The 16,012-nt window shown below is 41.5% G+C and overlaps 1 protein-coding gene across 1 annotated transcript; it reads left to right on the top strand.

The window, feature by feature from the left end:
- The first annotated feature begins 3,123 nt into the window (after positions 1 to 3,123).
- LOC101165805 (progestin and adipoQ receptor family member 4) lies at positions 3,124 to 15,409 on the top strand. Its single transcript, XM_004071232.4, has 3 exons — positions 3,124 to 4,447; positions 8,794 to 9,012; positions 11,274 to 15,409. The coding sequence occupies exons 1-3, from the start codon at positions 4,174 to 4,176 to the stop codon at positions 11,705 to 11,707; spliced, it is 927 nt and encodes a 308-aa protein (XP_004071280.1). The 5' UTR covers positions 3,124 to 4,173; the 3' UTR covers positions 11,708 to 15,409.
- The last annotated feature ends 603 nt before the right edge of the window (positions 15,410 to 16,012 follow it).

Here is a 16,012-nt window from a genome sequence, read left to right as displayed (position 1 = left end):
TGACACAACAATATATTTAGGAGACTCAAACAAACACACACAAACAAGATTAACTTTTGCTGGACATAAAGTTGCCCAACTTTGAACATTTATTTTGACTAATCCTTTTACTAAATCTAGCTCAAATATATTACTTGTGACTCATCTTGCCACTCCAAAACACTGATTAAGAAAGAAACAAAAAAAAAGGTTCTGCTCTCAATCAAAGCTCTGAAAGGGTACTATCCCATTATTGAATGAATCATTTATTTAAAAATAGGCATGTTAATGAATCATTGTTTCAAATTGTCCAAAAAGTTTTTTTGTTGTTTTTGACACGGTTAAAAAAAAGAGTCACTTGAAACGCCAAACCGCATCTAAACTAGAGACAGGGTTTGGTTTGACAAGGTCGCAAGAGGATTTTTTTTTTGTGACACATCTGCAAAAGTTTAAAAAAATAATGGTTTGACTGTTAATTTATTCACAGTTTCGGATACCATATTTGGTGTCATAGACCTTAAGGGTAGAAGTCGTGTTCACTTGTAGAGAAGGCGAAAGGAAAGACAGGAGGGAAGTACTTGGAGGAGGTACTTTAAATGTTGGGACTGACAGGAAATACTGGAGAGTTGGCAGACATAATAGAAAGAAAAAAATTGATTTCCTGTATGTTCAAGAGACCAGATGGAAAGAGGAAGGGAGGAAAGGACACTAAAATATTCAGGAGGTGAAGAGAGGGTAAGATAGGATTATTTCAGTCTGGTGACTGCAAGGCACTTTGGGCCTTAATGAAGGTAGAAAAACATCAAATAAAAATATAGCAAACCATTGTTTCAAGAACAACAAGAAGTGTTCAGGACAGGTGGCAGATGGAGCTATTTATCAAGGTCTTGGAGAGTAAACAATGAAGGAGTATGTCTTTGAGGACACCAGAGACATGCAAAGTTGTGGAAACCACCGAGAAATATAGCTGATGATTCACACGATGTAGTCATGGGAAAAAGTAGAGGAGGCTAGACTGAGGTCAGAACTAACAACCGTATGGTTTCATGCAGAGGAACAGAACCACAGGTGTAAAATTAGTGGTGAGATGCTGTGGCAGAGAAGCTGAAGGTGGAGGTGAAACTGCACTAAGGATCAGTTTTGAGCTCCTTCTTGTTTTCAGTTGTGATGGACAGACTGACAGATAAGGTTAGACAGGAATCTCTGTGGACCACGATGTTTGCAGATGACATTGTGATCTGTCGTGACAGCAGGGAACAGGTGGAGGAACATGTAGAGAAACGGGGAGGTTACAGGGAGGAGACGAGAAGAAGGTGGAGAATTTGAAACACTTAAGGCAAACAGTTTAGATTAACAGAGAGTGGCAAAGAAGTGAAGAGGTTTCTAGAAGCAGGTTGGAAGGTGGAAGAAGGTTTTAGGTGTGATGAGTGACAGAAGGGTGTCAGCAAGAACGAGAAGAAAGAAGTGCTATGTCTTTTAGTTTAGAGCAGGGGTCTGCAACCTGAGATCCAGGAGCCCATATGTGGCTCTTTTAACACTCATCTTTGGCTCTGTGGCTAAGAAAACAAAAAACATAAACCTATTTAGCATTGATTTTGTTTTAGTTAGTCATTTTCATAAATTTATCGCCGAGGTATTTCTATAGCAGTAAAGTGTGTAAAGTTTTTACACCACTGCTGACAATCAAAAACCTTTGTGTGAACAAAGACTGACTGCACTGGTTTCTAATACTGAGCAGAACGTGGGTAAAACGTTTGATCTTCTGTAGGCATGTATTTTATACTACTGAACAATGTTTAATTACTGCCCAGAGGGAAGTTAGCTCATGAGCCTATTCATTCCTGTTTATTTTCAGGTTAACAGCATCAGAAGAAAGATGACAGCACTCGAAGGTACAGTTAAGCTGTCACTAGAGAAAAAGCCATTCAAAATGTTGGCGTACATATCCTACAGTGAAATTATCCTTTGTTACACAGGGTGTCCAATTATAAAAAAGATTTCACACGACGTTCTGGAAAAAGTAAAAAAAAGTCTTTAAATTTAGAAACACACACATTTTGTTTTCATATTTTACATTTTATTAATGACAAAAGCAACATTTTATTTATATATGGCATGAGCAACGTTATTACAAAACTGTGTCAAATGTTTATAAGTAAGACTTTGCAGCTCCACAGGGTTCTTGTCTGAGAGGAATTGGCCCAAATGTATTTTTTGGTGTTGAAGTTTGCAGACTGCTGGTTTAGAGGCTCTGAGAAAGAGACAGGCCCAAACAAAGCCCAAAAATATAGTTAACTGCAGAACAGACATGTTTTGTAATCACTTGACCTACATTTTCCTGTTGTGTTTTAAGGGTGTAAGTTTACAACTCTGCCCATTAGCTAAGTATAATTTTGGTCTATAATTTTTTGCAAAGTTGGAAATCCTTCTCCCTAACACAGCTGGTTATATATTTTCAATAAAACTGGAGTAAATACCAGATAAACTGCCTTTTGTGGATTATTTAATATCAGTGCTTGTTTTATTTTGTACATTTTTGTGGTTACACTGAATAGTTTTGAGTCCCGTTGAGATTATTTTGCATTTGTCTGGACATTTTCTTTTTTCTGGGGGGGGGGGGGGGGGGGGATAATTATGTGGCTTTGTAGTATGCCTATGTAGTATTGTCACAAGAACAGGCAGATGGCTGGATGAAAATGCAGCAGTTTTTTTAGCTGAGCTAAAAGTCCACAAAGGAGTCAATAGCAGGCATTAGATCATCAGAGGAGAGACAGGGTAGTCAAGATCCAGGTGAGAGTCGGGGCAGGTGGAAGGCAAACTGAGTCAGATACCGGGTCAGGAGACAGAAGATCAGGTCCAAATATTATGCTCGGTAAGGAAGGCAGAGTAGCACAAACAATACTCTGCACTGAACTTAGCTCATTGCAGTGCTTGAGTATGTCGTGGTTAATTGAATGTATGAGAGTCAGGTGTGCAGTATCCAGGAAGTGAGTGCTGGGGATGCTGGGAGCTGTAGTGTGGTAGAACTCAGGAGACAGTTCCTGCTGATGACCAGAGGGGGAGACAGAGCTCTGACTTCTGACAAGTGTATGGTTCAGTTTTTCCCCATTTTTTGATCTAAAATTCTAATAAATAAATAAATGAAATAAAATGAAGGAAAATTTCAGTTTATTAAGCATTTAGAAAAAATGAGCATAACGATACTCCTTATTTCACACATACATCTAAAAAAGTCGTAGTTCCATAAAAAGATACAACTAAAAAAAAACGTTTAAAAAAACATTTAAAATATATTTAGTGAGTTACTAACATAGTTTCATTGTCTTCCACGTGCTATCTGTTGAAATGACCAAACAATCTGGCATGTTCTATGAAGCGTGTTTTATTTTGAAAACATAAACCGGAAGTGCGGTGGTTCTTATTTAAAGAATCAGAAAACCTGAGGAGATGTGTGGGGACTTGAGGCCGCTAAAGAGGGTTCCGCTCCAAAGGAAGACTGTCACTGTAATATTTGGGAGGAAGATATTCAGACAGATCAACGTGTGGAGGCGAAAATAGATACCCGCTTCGCGGACCGGGTCATGTGGGTTCGGAGAAATGTTCTTATCCTCACGCGCGCCGGACATCGGTAGCCATCTGCCGGCTTGCTAGCTGAGTCCTTCAAAATTACCGCTCCGAACCCGCATTTTTATTTATTTATTTTTTTCCCGTTATCTGTTACTAACATCCGCGGCTGAACCTCCTGTCTGCTCTGGATTTTCGTGCAGCTACTAGTCCTCCGCTGTAAATCTGACCGCTGGAAGGATCGAGCTAGCATCCTCTGGAGTCGGGTGTCCGCGCGGCGCTCGCAGCATCCCCGATCATCAAGACAGTTCCTCTGCGCTGGAATGCTAACGAACGAGGAAGGGAAAGAGTCGCCATGAGCGCTGGCCGTTCCCGTCTCTGGAAGCACATCTGTGAGGCTCCGACGATCCACGGATGCCGAGCGGGATGAGCATCCGGAGCCATGCCCTCCGCTGCCGGCCGTGTCTGTCTCCATCCTTGGGGATGACGCTCGCACAGGGACCGGGCTTTGGATGCAAGCAGCGGCGGGACGCGCCGAGAGGACTTGACAGGAGCATGCTAGCGCGGTGCTAGGCGGCTAACGGACTTTAAACACATTTTTTTTAACAAATTAAGAAACAACCGAGACCAATGTTATCCAACAAGGTTTGGGTGGCAGTAGTTCTACTGGGCGTGTACATAGGGCTGCAGGCGAGGTTCTACTTGTTCGGCGGAGTCCTCCTAACGGTCCTGTTTGCCATGGCTTTTCTGAACGGACCCCGGCTGCTGGACTGGGCGAACTCCCCTCCGCACCTCCAGTTCAACAGATACGTCCTGACGGGATACCGGCCGAGCTCCTCCGTGCAGGACTGCATCCGGAGCCTGTTCTACCTGCACAATGAGCTGGGGAACATCTACACTCACGGTGAGCGGCGGATCAGATGCGGGACCAATAGAAAGATTATTTAAAAAAGAGAGAGGGGCGTTTTTTGAGTATTTCTTTATTCAAATCGTTGTGATTCAGGAGCAGACGAAAACATGAAAAAGCTGTAGCTGTGATGTAAAACCATTGACTGTATATGGGAACTGGACTGAAACAGGAAGTACTTTCTGGCTCCAAGAAGCCAAAATCCCATAGACTTCTATAGAGAATTAAACAGCTATTACTCAATCATAACTTTTGTCAGAATAACTTTTCTTATCTTCTTTTATTTTTTCTTTATCCTAAGTTAATCACTGACCAATCAGATGCCTCAGTAAAAGCCAGTGGTTCCCACCTCAAACGTTTCATTGATGGATTCTCCTGAGCCGCTTTCAGCAAACTCCCAAAAGCCAACAGCTGTTACCATAGAAACGCTGACTCAGACCAACTCAGATCAGTGATTGACGTCTGGCTCCAACGTGGTTGTATCACGGAAAAATGGTGACCGAATGTACTTCATTTAAATGGAGGTATGGTATTTTCTATGGTTGAAGTCACACGCGCTCAGTCCAGTTCTATTATACAGTCAATGCGTAAAACGGCCCTGCCCTGCTCCATTCCGATGCATCCACTTGCAGACACATAGATTCATGTACATCTTTGTTTTCCTCTTCTGAGCTGGAATCTGGCTCCAAACTGTACGGCCACATAGTAATGTTAGGTTGGAGGTGGTAAGGAGCTGTAAACTAGCGGGAGAGCACGTAAACAGATAGATGACAGGAAATGGGGGCGGGGCTTACTTGCACCAACAGTCCTGCCCACAACTCAGAGGTGAGTTTCTAATGAACTCCTGCCGCTCTGCAGAAACTAAGTCCTAGAAAACGACACAGATTTTAGATTTTGTCTAAAAACTGTGCAATCATAATTAAAAAACGCTTTGAAAATAGATCAAAGGATCATCGGAGTGGGTCTTTGACTAATTTTAGACAGATCAGTAGACAAAAGTTTATTTTTGCATTTTATTTTACACCACACCACATTACTGAGTCTAAATGGAGAAATATTATTTTATTCTTTCATAAGTAAGAGTTTCAACACTAATAGCCTTAAAAGTTAAATGATTAAACTGTTTTTGTAATCATTGTTTTTTTCTTTTAAAACGTTAGGCTGGGTTTTAAAAAAATTAAATCAATCTTTATTTAAAAAAATAAAATGATCAGTTCTATAGATTAATGTTCTTTTAAGGCAGTTTGTGTCAAAAAGACAAAAAGAAGACTTTATTTTTATTTTTTTAATAATACATTTTGTTTTTGGATATACAATTTAACAACATTTAATGAAAATACGTTTTATTGCAAATTGAATGTTGGAGTTCAAAATTTGACTTATTTAGTTGTTGTTTTAATGAGAAAACATAGCAAATATAGATTTATATCGGTTCTTGTAGAATTTCTAATTTAACATTGTAGCTTCATGTAATAGTTGTGTTACTAACTAACTGATCAATGTTAGGGTGGACTTTTTTTTAATATCTTTCTTAATTTATCATTTCATGACCAAAATGGCTAAATTTTTTTTTTTGTTTGACATAATGATAATGTCATAAAGTTAATAGAGTTTAAATTTTGAGCATCATAAAATCCTGAAAGATCTATTTCTTACATAAATGGGATGTTTTTCTGCCTTATTTTTTTCACCTTAACCTTCTTGTTTTTAGCAGTTTTAAAATAAAAAATAATCATCCGTACATGCCCTAATACACTGTTTCTCCCAAAAGCTGAAATTCCTTTGAAGGTTGTTGCTCATCTTATATTGTGGTTGTTGATTTAATATATATATATAAAAAAAGTTGAAATACATCCTGTGGCTTTATTTCCACTGGGATGTTTTGTAGATGAAATGTCTGGGTTGTGCAGTAATTTCCCTTTAGACCAGGGCTCCTTTGAAAAAGAGATCTGTGGATCTGGTTAAACAACGGCTACATAAATAAATCAAACTAGTCACTCCCAGGAAAAGGTACAAACATTTTCCAGATTGGCTCATCAGCTCTGATTGGTCAGCTTCTGTGGACTTTTCCATCTCTTCTGCATCATTTTAGCAGAATCTTTTAGCCCCAAATCCTTTGCTGTGAGCTTTGCAGTCCAGATGTTGGTGTGTAAAACAAAAATGATATAAAGTTGTGGTAAATACTAGGTATTTTATTCGTTTTATGTTGGAATTTAATGATGAATTAAAGGATTTTTTATTTATTTGAAAGAGAAAAAGCTTTAGAGAAGTTTTGCTTTGGCCCCAAATGTCATTGTTAGCTTATTTTCTCACAATATTTATAATAATTTAATGCAAGTCGGAGTTTATATTAACAATCTTTGCAGCCAAAGATAAACAGGAGCTATTTTTTCTGTGTTTATTCTTGACAAAAGCACACATTTGTTTCTTCTTCTGCTTTCTCTATTCCTCCTCATGGACGGTTGTCCGCAGCGCGCTCAGCAGTATCATGTCTGAAATTCTCCAGGTGGGGCTGTCAGGCGTGCCGGCGGTCACTCAGGTGACAGCAGCGCCTGTCATGATCCGGGCTCACCTGCAAACTCTTAACTACAGTTCAGCGTAGCCATCTGACCCTCACCGACAGCCCCGTCCTGATACCTTCACGTTTGGAAGTTGGTGAATTAACAATGCCGATCCGCTCAGGTGGAGCCTCCATGATGTAACATTAAGCTTCAGGTGCTGCCTTGCTTTGCATACGAACAGAGAAAAAAAAGCCTGCAGGCTTCAAGATGGACCGTCCACGCCTGACTTTGTCGGCTTGGCTCAGGACCAGCGTGGGGGGGAGCAGGGACATGGCACTTGAAATAGACGCGACCATAGATGGTGTTGGGTGCATCACCTGCTCGGGACAAAAAGCTCCGACTTTGGGAGCGGGCGGCTCGAGCGGCAGAGGAGAGCGTGGAGTGTGCGACCTCATATGTGCAGCAACAGTGGATGAAGATTATTTATGGATGCAATTTCAAGGTGTGGATTTCAGTGTCAAGCAGGGAATGAATGGAACAACACAGGGTTTGGCTCTTTCAAAATAAAAGCCTAATTGGAACTTTATTTTGGTTCTAGGAGCGTCATTTCAGTGGTTTTACTGTCCCACTCTGATCATCTTTTAATTTATTGTAAAAACATCCCGTATGGTCTTTTAATGATGTTTATGCTGTTTTTAGCTAAAATACAAAAAAAACCCGAATTTTCTCAGACATAGTTTCTACAGAGCGGCAGTAGCTCATTTGGAATTTGGCTCTGAGTTGTGGGCATGGAACAACCCCGCCCCTTTTCCCCTTCCCCTTGCTCAGAACTCGCTCTCTTTCTAGCCTAAAGCCCCTCACACCACCAACATTACATTAGCGGTGCAATAAAAATGCTATCGTTCACGGATCTGTTTGTCCGCAAGTGGATGCATCAGAATGGAGCAGAGCAGGGACCTTCTGCCCCCCCCCCCACCGTATTTTCTTTGATCTTTTTCAAACGTTTGCACTGGATTCAGAACTATTTGATTTTGAGCTGAATCTTCTTTATCCATGCTGTCCATCATCAGAAAAATGCTACAAGAACATGTTTTAAACACGATTTTCATGCGATGGGCTCTTTATACGCTCACACCGCTCTTGACCCCTTCCAACGAAAAGTCTGTGTAAATGAGCGTAAATGCAGGATTCCTCGTTCCAAACTCACGTTTACGTCTCACGTCACTGTTTTATGACCGTCTACGTGTTAAAAGTTCAGTCAGCTTACGCTAAAATTAGGCCTGCACAATAAATCGCAAATTTATCGTTATCGCGATTTCAAGCTGTGCAATATCCATATCGCAAAAGTCGGCAAAAATCGCAATAAATGGTAAACCTTAATTGTGCTAAAACAATCTTCTAGCAACTTGAACTATTTAATGAATTGAATAAATTTCTTTATCCATTTGACCAATCAGATGGAGCCCTTCACGTTGTTGACCAATCAGATGGAGCTTTTATGTTAGATGTTGCCCTCCTAATTATACGAGGGTCCTTTGGAGAAAAATTTAGAGTATTTTGACTCTTATTTAAATTAAACTTTTGCAGTGAAATGGAAATGTTTTTGTTGTTAATTTTTCGCAAGTTATATCATCGTTGCGATATTGATCACTAATATCGCGGGTTTTCCTCATATCGTGCAGCTCTAGCTAAAAGCGTCATCCGCCCGGTGTGAACGGCAGAATTGTGGAGCTTTTCTGTGAGAATTTGACATCCTGTCGCCTCCTTTCCCACGGTCCCGTCCACTTGAAGGGCCCCCCTCCCATCTTGAAAAGCATTAATAAGCCTTGCGTTTTCTCCCAGGCATCCCTTTGGTTTGCTTCTTGGTGCTTCTGCCCCTCAACATCCCCTGGTCTCAAATCAGCGTCACCTGGCTGGGGGTGGTGCACTTCCTGGCCTGCCTGTCGCCCCAGCTGGGCTCCGTGCTCTATCACCTGTTCATGAACCACGAGGGAGGGGAGCCGGTCTACCACACCCTCCTGAAGCTGGACGTGTGTGGCATCTGCATGATCAACACACTGGGTGAGTCCTCAGATTGGCCCGTCGCTCCAGGTTCACGGTCAGGTGCCTCTTTTTTATTGCTGACCTGTTTGCTTCGAGGGTTTATCGATCGCCAGTGACTTAGTGAGCAAACGTTTTGCTTTGGAGGTGTACAAGTATTGATCCGACAGCACAATTCACTGCGCAGCGCTCCGCCGCGGAGCAGGGGTCCATGTAAAAAATGATCCGTCTAACCCTACATCTGCATGCTGTTTTCAGAACAGAACAGCAGGATTATATATTTATGGATTTACATCACAAATGCTGATTGTATTTCAGCAAGAAAATGTAGTTTAGAGGTTTGGTTGATGATGTGCGATGACTTAGAGAAACTTTATGTTTTTGTGGCCTTTCATTTACATTCATTCAACTTTTAACATTTACAATATCTGAGTTAAAAGAGTATTAGTTTTTTATTTGATTTGAAATGGTTTATTTCAAGCAATCAAGTTAGAATAATACACAAAAACAATACAATCATCAGTTAGACATTAATACAATAACTAATCAAACTTAGGATAATTAGACATATTAATAAATATTGCTTAAAGGGAGGGGAAGGACGGGAACTTATATAATCCCATATCTGTTCTACCGTAACCATTTTATTACATGATTTATCATTATCTGGTTTTATCAGACAAGATAAAGAATCCTTAGGTATCAATAAAGCACATGACAAAGATGAATTACTTAATTATTATGTAAGAATAGACATAACTATTTTAGAAATCAACATGGCAAATGTAGATCAGTTATCTAAAATATATGCAGATTATATTCATTAGAAAAATCATTAACATGATTAAAAAATAATTGTAATTATTGTAACTGTTTCAAAAATCTTCATAGCAAAAATGGATCAAGTATCAAAAGTTAAAAATATGTGCAAATTAAGTTTCATTAGGAAAAATCATGAATAAACTTTTTGAGCAAGTGAAGTAATATCAATTCAACCATCTTAACCATCAAAAACCACAACAACAACAAAAAGACTGTAATAGTGGAACATTCCTTTAAAAAAAACACTTTTTTTTTACTATGTCAAATGTGATTTTTCTTAATGAATTTGACTTTTGACAGAAGTGGATACAAGTTCCTCTCAAAATAAAATACACCAGAGTCCAATCACAACTTCCTGCTGCAGCAGGAGTTCAACGTTTTCTGTCTCGATGACTTGGGTTCACTTTTTTTCTTCTTTTACTATTGAACATAAGCAACACTGCTATGGAATCAAAAAATCTATACATGTGAACGCTGCCTCTGAACAGTAACTAGACACTTTGATGGAACAGAAGATCGGAGTAGGACTTTGAAGCTTCTTCTAACCACTGACAGTAGATTCAACCTTTTATTTTGCTTGCTTGTTTACAATCTCAAAAGAAATAAAAAGAAACGCACTCAAAGACCCACTCATGAGCAGTGGACCGAATGTAGACATTCGGATGTTCGATCCTCTTTTGATCTATTTTCAAAGCGTTCCCATTGTGCTGTTTTTTTAGCCAAAATTTGGAACCAGATCAAATGAGGAAAGCAAAGACACACATGGATCTTTCTTGGATGCATCTTTGGTTCTACGTCACACCTATAAGCTTATTCAAACTGTATTTTTTCATTTGCTCCTGATTCACAGTGATTTGAATCAAGAAAATACACAATTTTACTCTTTTTATGTTTTTTTTCCATCACGAGAAAACATTTTCATAATTCAAATAAATTGACCTTAACTACCAAACCATTGTGTATTCAACTGGTTAGAATTTTTTTCAAAGCTAATTAGCCACAATAGAGGAATAGAAGAGCCTTTAATGAATCAATTTAGATAATGTTTTAGAACCAGAGAACATAAATGATCATTGTTTCAGCTTAAAAAAATGTATATGACCTTTTAGATCCTCTTTGTCATTTTAAAATCTAAACATTTAGTTTTATTTGAGTCTGAATGAAAATGTTTGATTTTTATTTGTTTTAACTTTATTTTTCTTTCACATGACTGAAACGGATGAAATGAAACAACAGTTTGGGATTTTGTCTTCATGACTCCAAACATGAACTGAGCCATAAATGACTTTTGCTGCTTTTAGGGGAATCTTTTGATCGTAAACTATGTTCCTCACCTGAAAACCCGAGTAGATGATGCCGAAAAGAGAGAGAGTCGTAGAAAAGAGAAGACGTTAGGTCAGTAACTTTGGCTGAGGATGAATCAGAAGCGAGTCTGTCTGACCGTCTGTTTCCTGCCTCAGGGGCTCTCCCCATCGTCTACAGCACGCTGCTGTGCTACCCCTTCATCCGCACCGTGGCTCTGCTCGTCTACATCCTCCTGTCCAGCCACGCCATCTACTGCGCCGTCACGGCCCGGAGCAGCGTGCGGCGGCTGCGCTCCTTCGCCTGGCAGGCGCTGTTCCGCTTCTCCTTCTTCCTGCTCCGCTGGGTGGGCGTCGGCGGCGGCAGCCCCACCTCCCTCCGCCACTTCCTCACGATGGACACGTTGGCCGTGCTGGGCGGGGTCATCAACATCGCCCGCATCCCGGAGCGCTTCCGACCGGGACTCTTTGACTACTGGTGCAACAGCCACCAGATCATGCACGTTCTGGTGGTGGGGTCCATTCTCTACCTGCACTGGGGCGTCCTGGACGACCTGCTGTGGATCAACAGCTACAACTGTCCCTCCGACTGACCCCCTCATTCCAGCCCCCGCCTACGGACGAGGAACGCCAGAACTCAACGTCGGAGGACCTCAGGGGGCGGCTGGGAGTGCCTTGGGAGTAAAAACAGTGGGACAGTGTCTCACCTCATGTACTTTTGCGTCGAATGTTCACACCTTCGCTCGTCTTTGTTCGCAGGGAACTCACAGGCATTCACACCCCCCCACCACTGCTGCATCTTTCACACAGGTGTGCACAGGTGTGCCAGAGCATACAACTGTAAAGTTAGGAGCGCTTCTCATGACAGAATTTGAGGAGTTTTCCAGGTAAAACGTCAAGAAAAAAGGAAGAACTGCAATAATAGAATTGTTTTATGACAGATCTACTGGTTCTCTGCATTTCAGAGGAAAACCTTTCAGATTTACCTTAATTAACAGCTAATAAAGGGAGGTGTAGTTACTCATTAGGTTAGTTTTTATAACAAGATGTTAGAAAAGCGTACAAGAAGCTCTGAAAATATGCAAAACTTCGTAAAAGGTCAGATGTGTGTAGAAGTAGAACCGACATCGTTTGGCTTCATTTCAAATCACCGCAAACGGATAAAAAGTCGAGACCAACTTTTTCTTCGGAAGCACAGAAACCTTTTCCGCTTCAGATGTTCTCCTGTGCCGTTTTTCTGAAAGTTCTCGGCGGCAGGAGATTGTTTTAAGATGTCAAAAAGTGAGCAGAAGATTGAAAAATAGTTCATACAATCTTGATGTCATTGTGGATAGACGGGGCTGCTACCAACTCAAGCTAACGCCGACTCATCAGAGATACGATTCATTCGTTCCTTTTTTTTCTTCTTCAGAAGTACGAACAAATGCGTAATTGTCTCTCGAGGCAAAGCTTAAGCTCGCCTTCATTTGCTAAATAGTTTCGTACAAACCGGCAGAAGTGTTTGATTCATTTGCCGCTGCAAAGATCCCTAAAGATCTACCGAGCTGACGGATCCTTTACACCGAGACGCAGGAAACCTTTTCCAGCAGCGTGAAACGCTTTTTGTCATTTGGATGTTTTACGAAGGCCGCTCCGCTTCAGTGGCACAGAGACGCAGAGTTTGAGAAAAGCGTCTAAAATGCAATAAGAGTAAAGGCCGAGCAGTTCTGCGACGATAAAAGCTGAGTTTAGGCTTCAGCTATTGCAGTTGATAAATAATAATATCACATGCTCCGTCTATATCTTGACTGCTCCACATCACCTCTATTTAAACCCGCTAGCACCGCTGAGTTCTTACTTTAATGAGTTTCAGCCACTGTGTGCAGCACGCTGTGACCTGTCTTTACTCTGGATACGGGCGAGGGGTTCATTCTGCGGTGCACCAGCTCTTTAGCAAGGCATTGACTCTGTCGGCCAGAGTTTATTAGGCCTGTTTCAGAACCCTTAATGCTTGAATGTATTTCCAGCTATTAAAAAAAAATCACTTATTCTTGGTTTCAGATAGATGCAAAATTAAGGTAATTTTGAAACCAAAGTGGTTTGATGCACATTTAGGCATCAAGGAGTTAAATCTGGCAATGTTTTAATCATTTGGGCTTTGTGGAATATGATTGAAGACACCTTTGTCCCCGTTTTACATTGAAAGACCTAAAGGAATATAATCTTCCATTCATTCTAAATGTTTCCGAAAGTGAGAGGAAGACGCTGTTTTAGTCTGAAAAGTGTTTCTATTGCACTTCATGAGAAACATGTCAAAAGAAATTTAAAGGAGATTTCTTTTTTTGCAGATTATGGGCTGAATTTGTCTGCTGATAACCTGGAAAATTGCTCCACGTTTTCTCCAAACGCACTTTTTTCTCCCCAAAATTCCCCAAAATTTTTGCTTAAAAAAACAGACGTTTACCTCTCTGCTGTATTTTGTGTCTGCCATAAATGTTTACATCCTTTCTATTTTTTATACTTTTAACTTATAGTAGCTTAAAGTTTGAAAATCCTTTAGGTGGAAAAAGGTTTTGCACATTTCTTTTGGAACATTTTAGGGTTTTAAATAGTTTGACTGTAAGGAATGAACCCCTCACCCTCCTGCTGTGCAAATCCACTGTTTGTTTGTTTGTTCTTCTTTTTGGTGCAATATTGAGTTATATTTATTTGTTAAAAAATGATTTGATTGTCAAAATGTCTGGGAAAAAAAAGGTCTTTGCACTTGTTTCCCTTTGCAACAGTCAGAATTGGGGCTAAGCGGCTCCCCTCACCGTCCATCTCAAATGAGCATTTGCTAACAGCAGCTTCAGACCCGCAGCTTCGGAGGTGTTTGCACGCTGACACTGACGCTGATGCTGACGCTGACTGATGAGTTAAGAAGCTGGTAGTGAGCCACAAGCCCCTCAGAGTTCAGGACTGGACACTGCCGGAGCAGAAACTCCTGCATCGTTGGCCCCTGAAGGGAAAAGTGTTGCATGAACTTGGACGGCTGGGACACAGAAGGGTCTAGTCCTCATTGCTCTGCTGGAGGTGGACAGTGCGGCGCCCCCTGCAGGACACTTCTATAAATCCCATATGTTCATTGTTCTCTAAAGGGCTTTAGTTTAAGTGAATTTTGCATCTCCTTCATATTTAAAGTCCAAATACATCATGTAAATACGTGTATTTAGATGATCTATATATCTATATGTACACACAGGAAAAAGGCATTATAGGATTTTTTTTTTTTAACAAGAAGGGAAGCAAGAAAGGATGCACGTTCGTGGGAAACAGTGAGGGATGGGGCCACACGCGTCCATATCAGTCGTATTTGTAAACAGAAACAAATGACGGAGGTTTGGGAAAAAGAGGCTTACCTTCGTATAAACTGTGACCACAGCAAGGCATGTGAATACCTCTCGACCGCACTCGGTCAGTCTATGCATCATCAGCTGAAGGATCCGTTCAAGTGGACGCGTGTGGCTCCAAACGGCGGGCGGGCGGGCGGGCTCCTACACCCTGGGCCTCCCACTGCTCAGGGTGCCGTAACTGTAGCTGCAACACGTGCTGTCCGAGCGGCGGCTGGGAGGCGTCCGAAAGCACGCCGGCTCCAGGTCGGTCTGCTCACTCCGTGGGCCTCGTAGCAGACTGCAGGCAAACTGGAGGAACCGCGGTACAGAAAAGAAACTGGCTTTGTTCTGTTTGTCTGTTCACTGAGAAGAACAAAACAACCCAAAATGCGTCTCCAACAAGACTTAAACCTGTTTTTTAAACACTGCAGGTGCCGGAAAGCCTGTTCACAGCCTGTTTATAACGACTATATGTCTTGTTATGTATTAATTATTATGCCTACTTGAATTATGTGACGATGTGTACAGGTCATGAGGTCAGCCCTTTCTTTTATAACGAAGGGAGCTTTCTGGAGAGTCTGTCTGTTCATATCTGCAGGGTTGAGGGATGGTGCCTCCATCTAGTGGAAGCTGTCGCAGTCCTCACAGCTCACCGGCGCGTCGCCGTGTCAGCGCTGGCCTCCGTACATTCATACCATGTATGTAAACGTGCGTTGGAGTCCACCTGCGGAGTCCATTGATTTTGCACTGGCGGGGCCTTGGCTGCAGCCCCCCCCCCCCCCCCCCCCCCCCCACCTAGGAGGAGGAACAAGCCAGCGCAACATTCACACACTCGCCGTCCAACGTTGGCATCCCGGGTAACAGACAGACTCTCCTCCTCCTCCTCCTCCTCCTCCTCAGTCTCCAGCAACGATTGTGCAATAAACTGAAGTCTATATTTTTAAACCTGTCTTCAAATCTGTATGTTGCAGTGAAAAATATTTTTATTTATGCCTAAATAACTCAAAAAGACATTTAAATATTTCACAAAGGTAACTGCATTTATTCGATTAAAAGCTTCTCCAGAAAAACATTGAATGTAAAGTAACGGATCACCGGATCCATTTGTCTTTCTCGTGGGACCTGAGTCATACGTTATCATAAACCGATGAGCATGAAAATGTCTGCAAAGACACACAGCTTCATGTTTGAGCGTCTTCCTGCTGCAGCAGATGTCACTTCTGTTTTCCTCACACAGATGCCATAAGCTTAAATGTCTTAAAGTCTCACTCCGATCATGTTTTGATCTGTTGTCAAAGCGTTCCCAGTGGTTTTTGATTAGGATTTTGCTGATTTTAGGAAAAAAAATAACTGTCATTTTCCAGGGCATAGTTTCTGCAGAGTTCCTTAGAAACTCACTTCCGAGTTGTGGGCGGAACCGTTGGTGCAGAGCAACGCCGCCACCCCTTCCCGTCATCCATACACTCTCTCCTGCTAGCTTAAAGCCCCTCACGTCTGAAACCTAACATTAGCCATGCAGCAAAAATGGCGAGCCGTATTGGAGCTATT

This window comes from Oryzias latipes, chromosome 8 (assembly GCF_002234675.1).
Source record: "Oryzias latipes chromosome 8, ASM223467v1".
NCBI classification, from domain to species: Eukaryota; Metazoa; Chordata; class Actinopteri; order Beloniformes; family Adrianichthyidae; genus Oryzias; species Oryzias latipes.
The sequence above is the reverse complement of the archived record's forward strand: the minus strand, read 5'-3'. Positions and strand labels throughout refer to the sequence as shown.

Excerpts from the sequence above, each read along its gene's own strand:
- LOC101165805 (XM_004071232.4), top strand. The coding sequence starts at position 4,174 with ATGTTATCCAACAAGGTTTGGGTGGCAGTAGTTCTACTGGGCGTGTAC. Across the intron at positions 4,448-8,793 it reads GGGGAACATCTACACTCACG|GCATCCCTTTGGTTTGCTTC; the intron begins GTGAGCGGCGGA and ends GTTTTCTCCCAG. Across the intron at positions 9,013-11,273 it reads CTGCATGATCAACACACTGG|GGGCTCTCCCCATCGTCTAC; the intron begins GTGAGTCCTCAG and ends TTCCTGCCTCAG.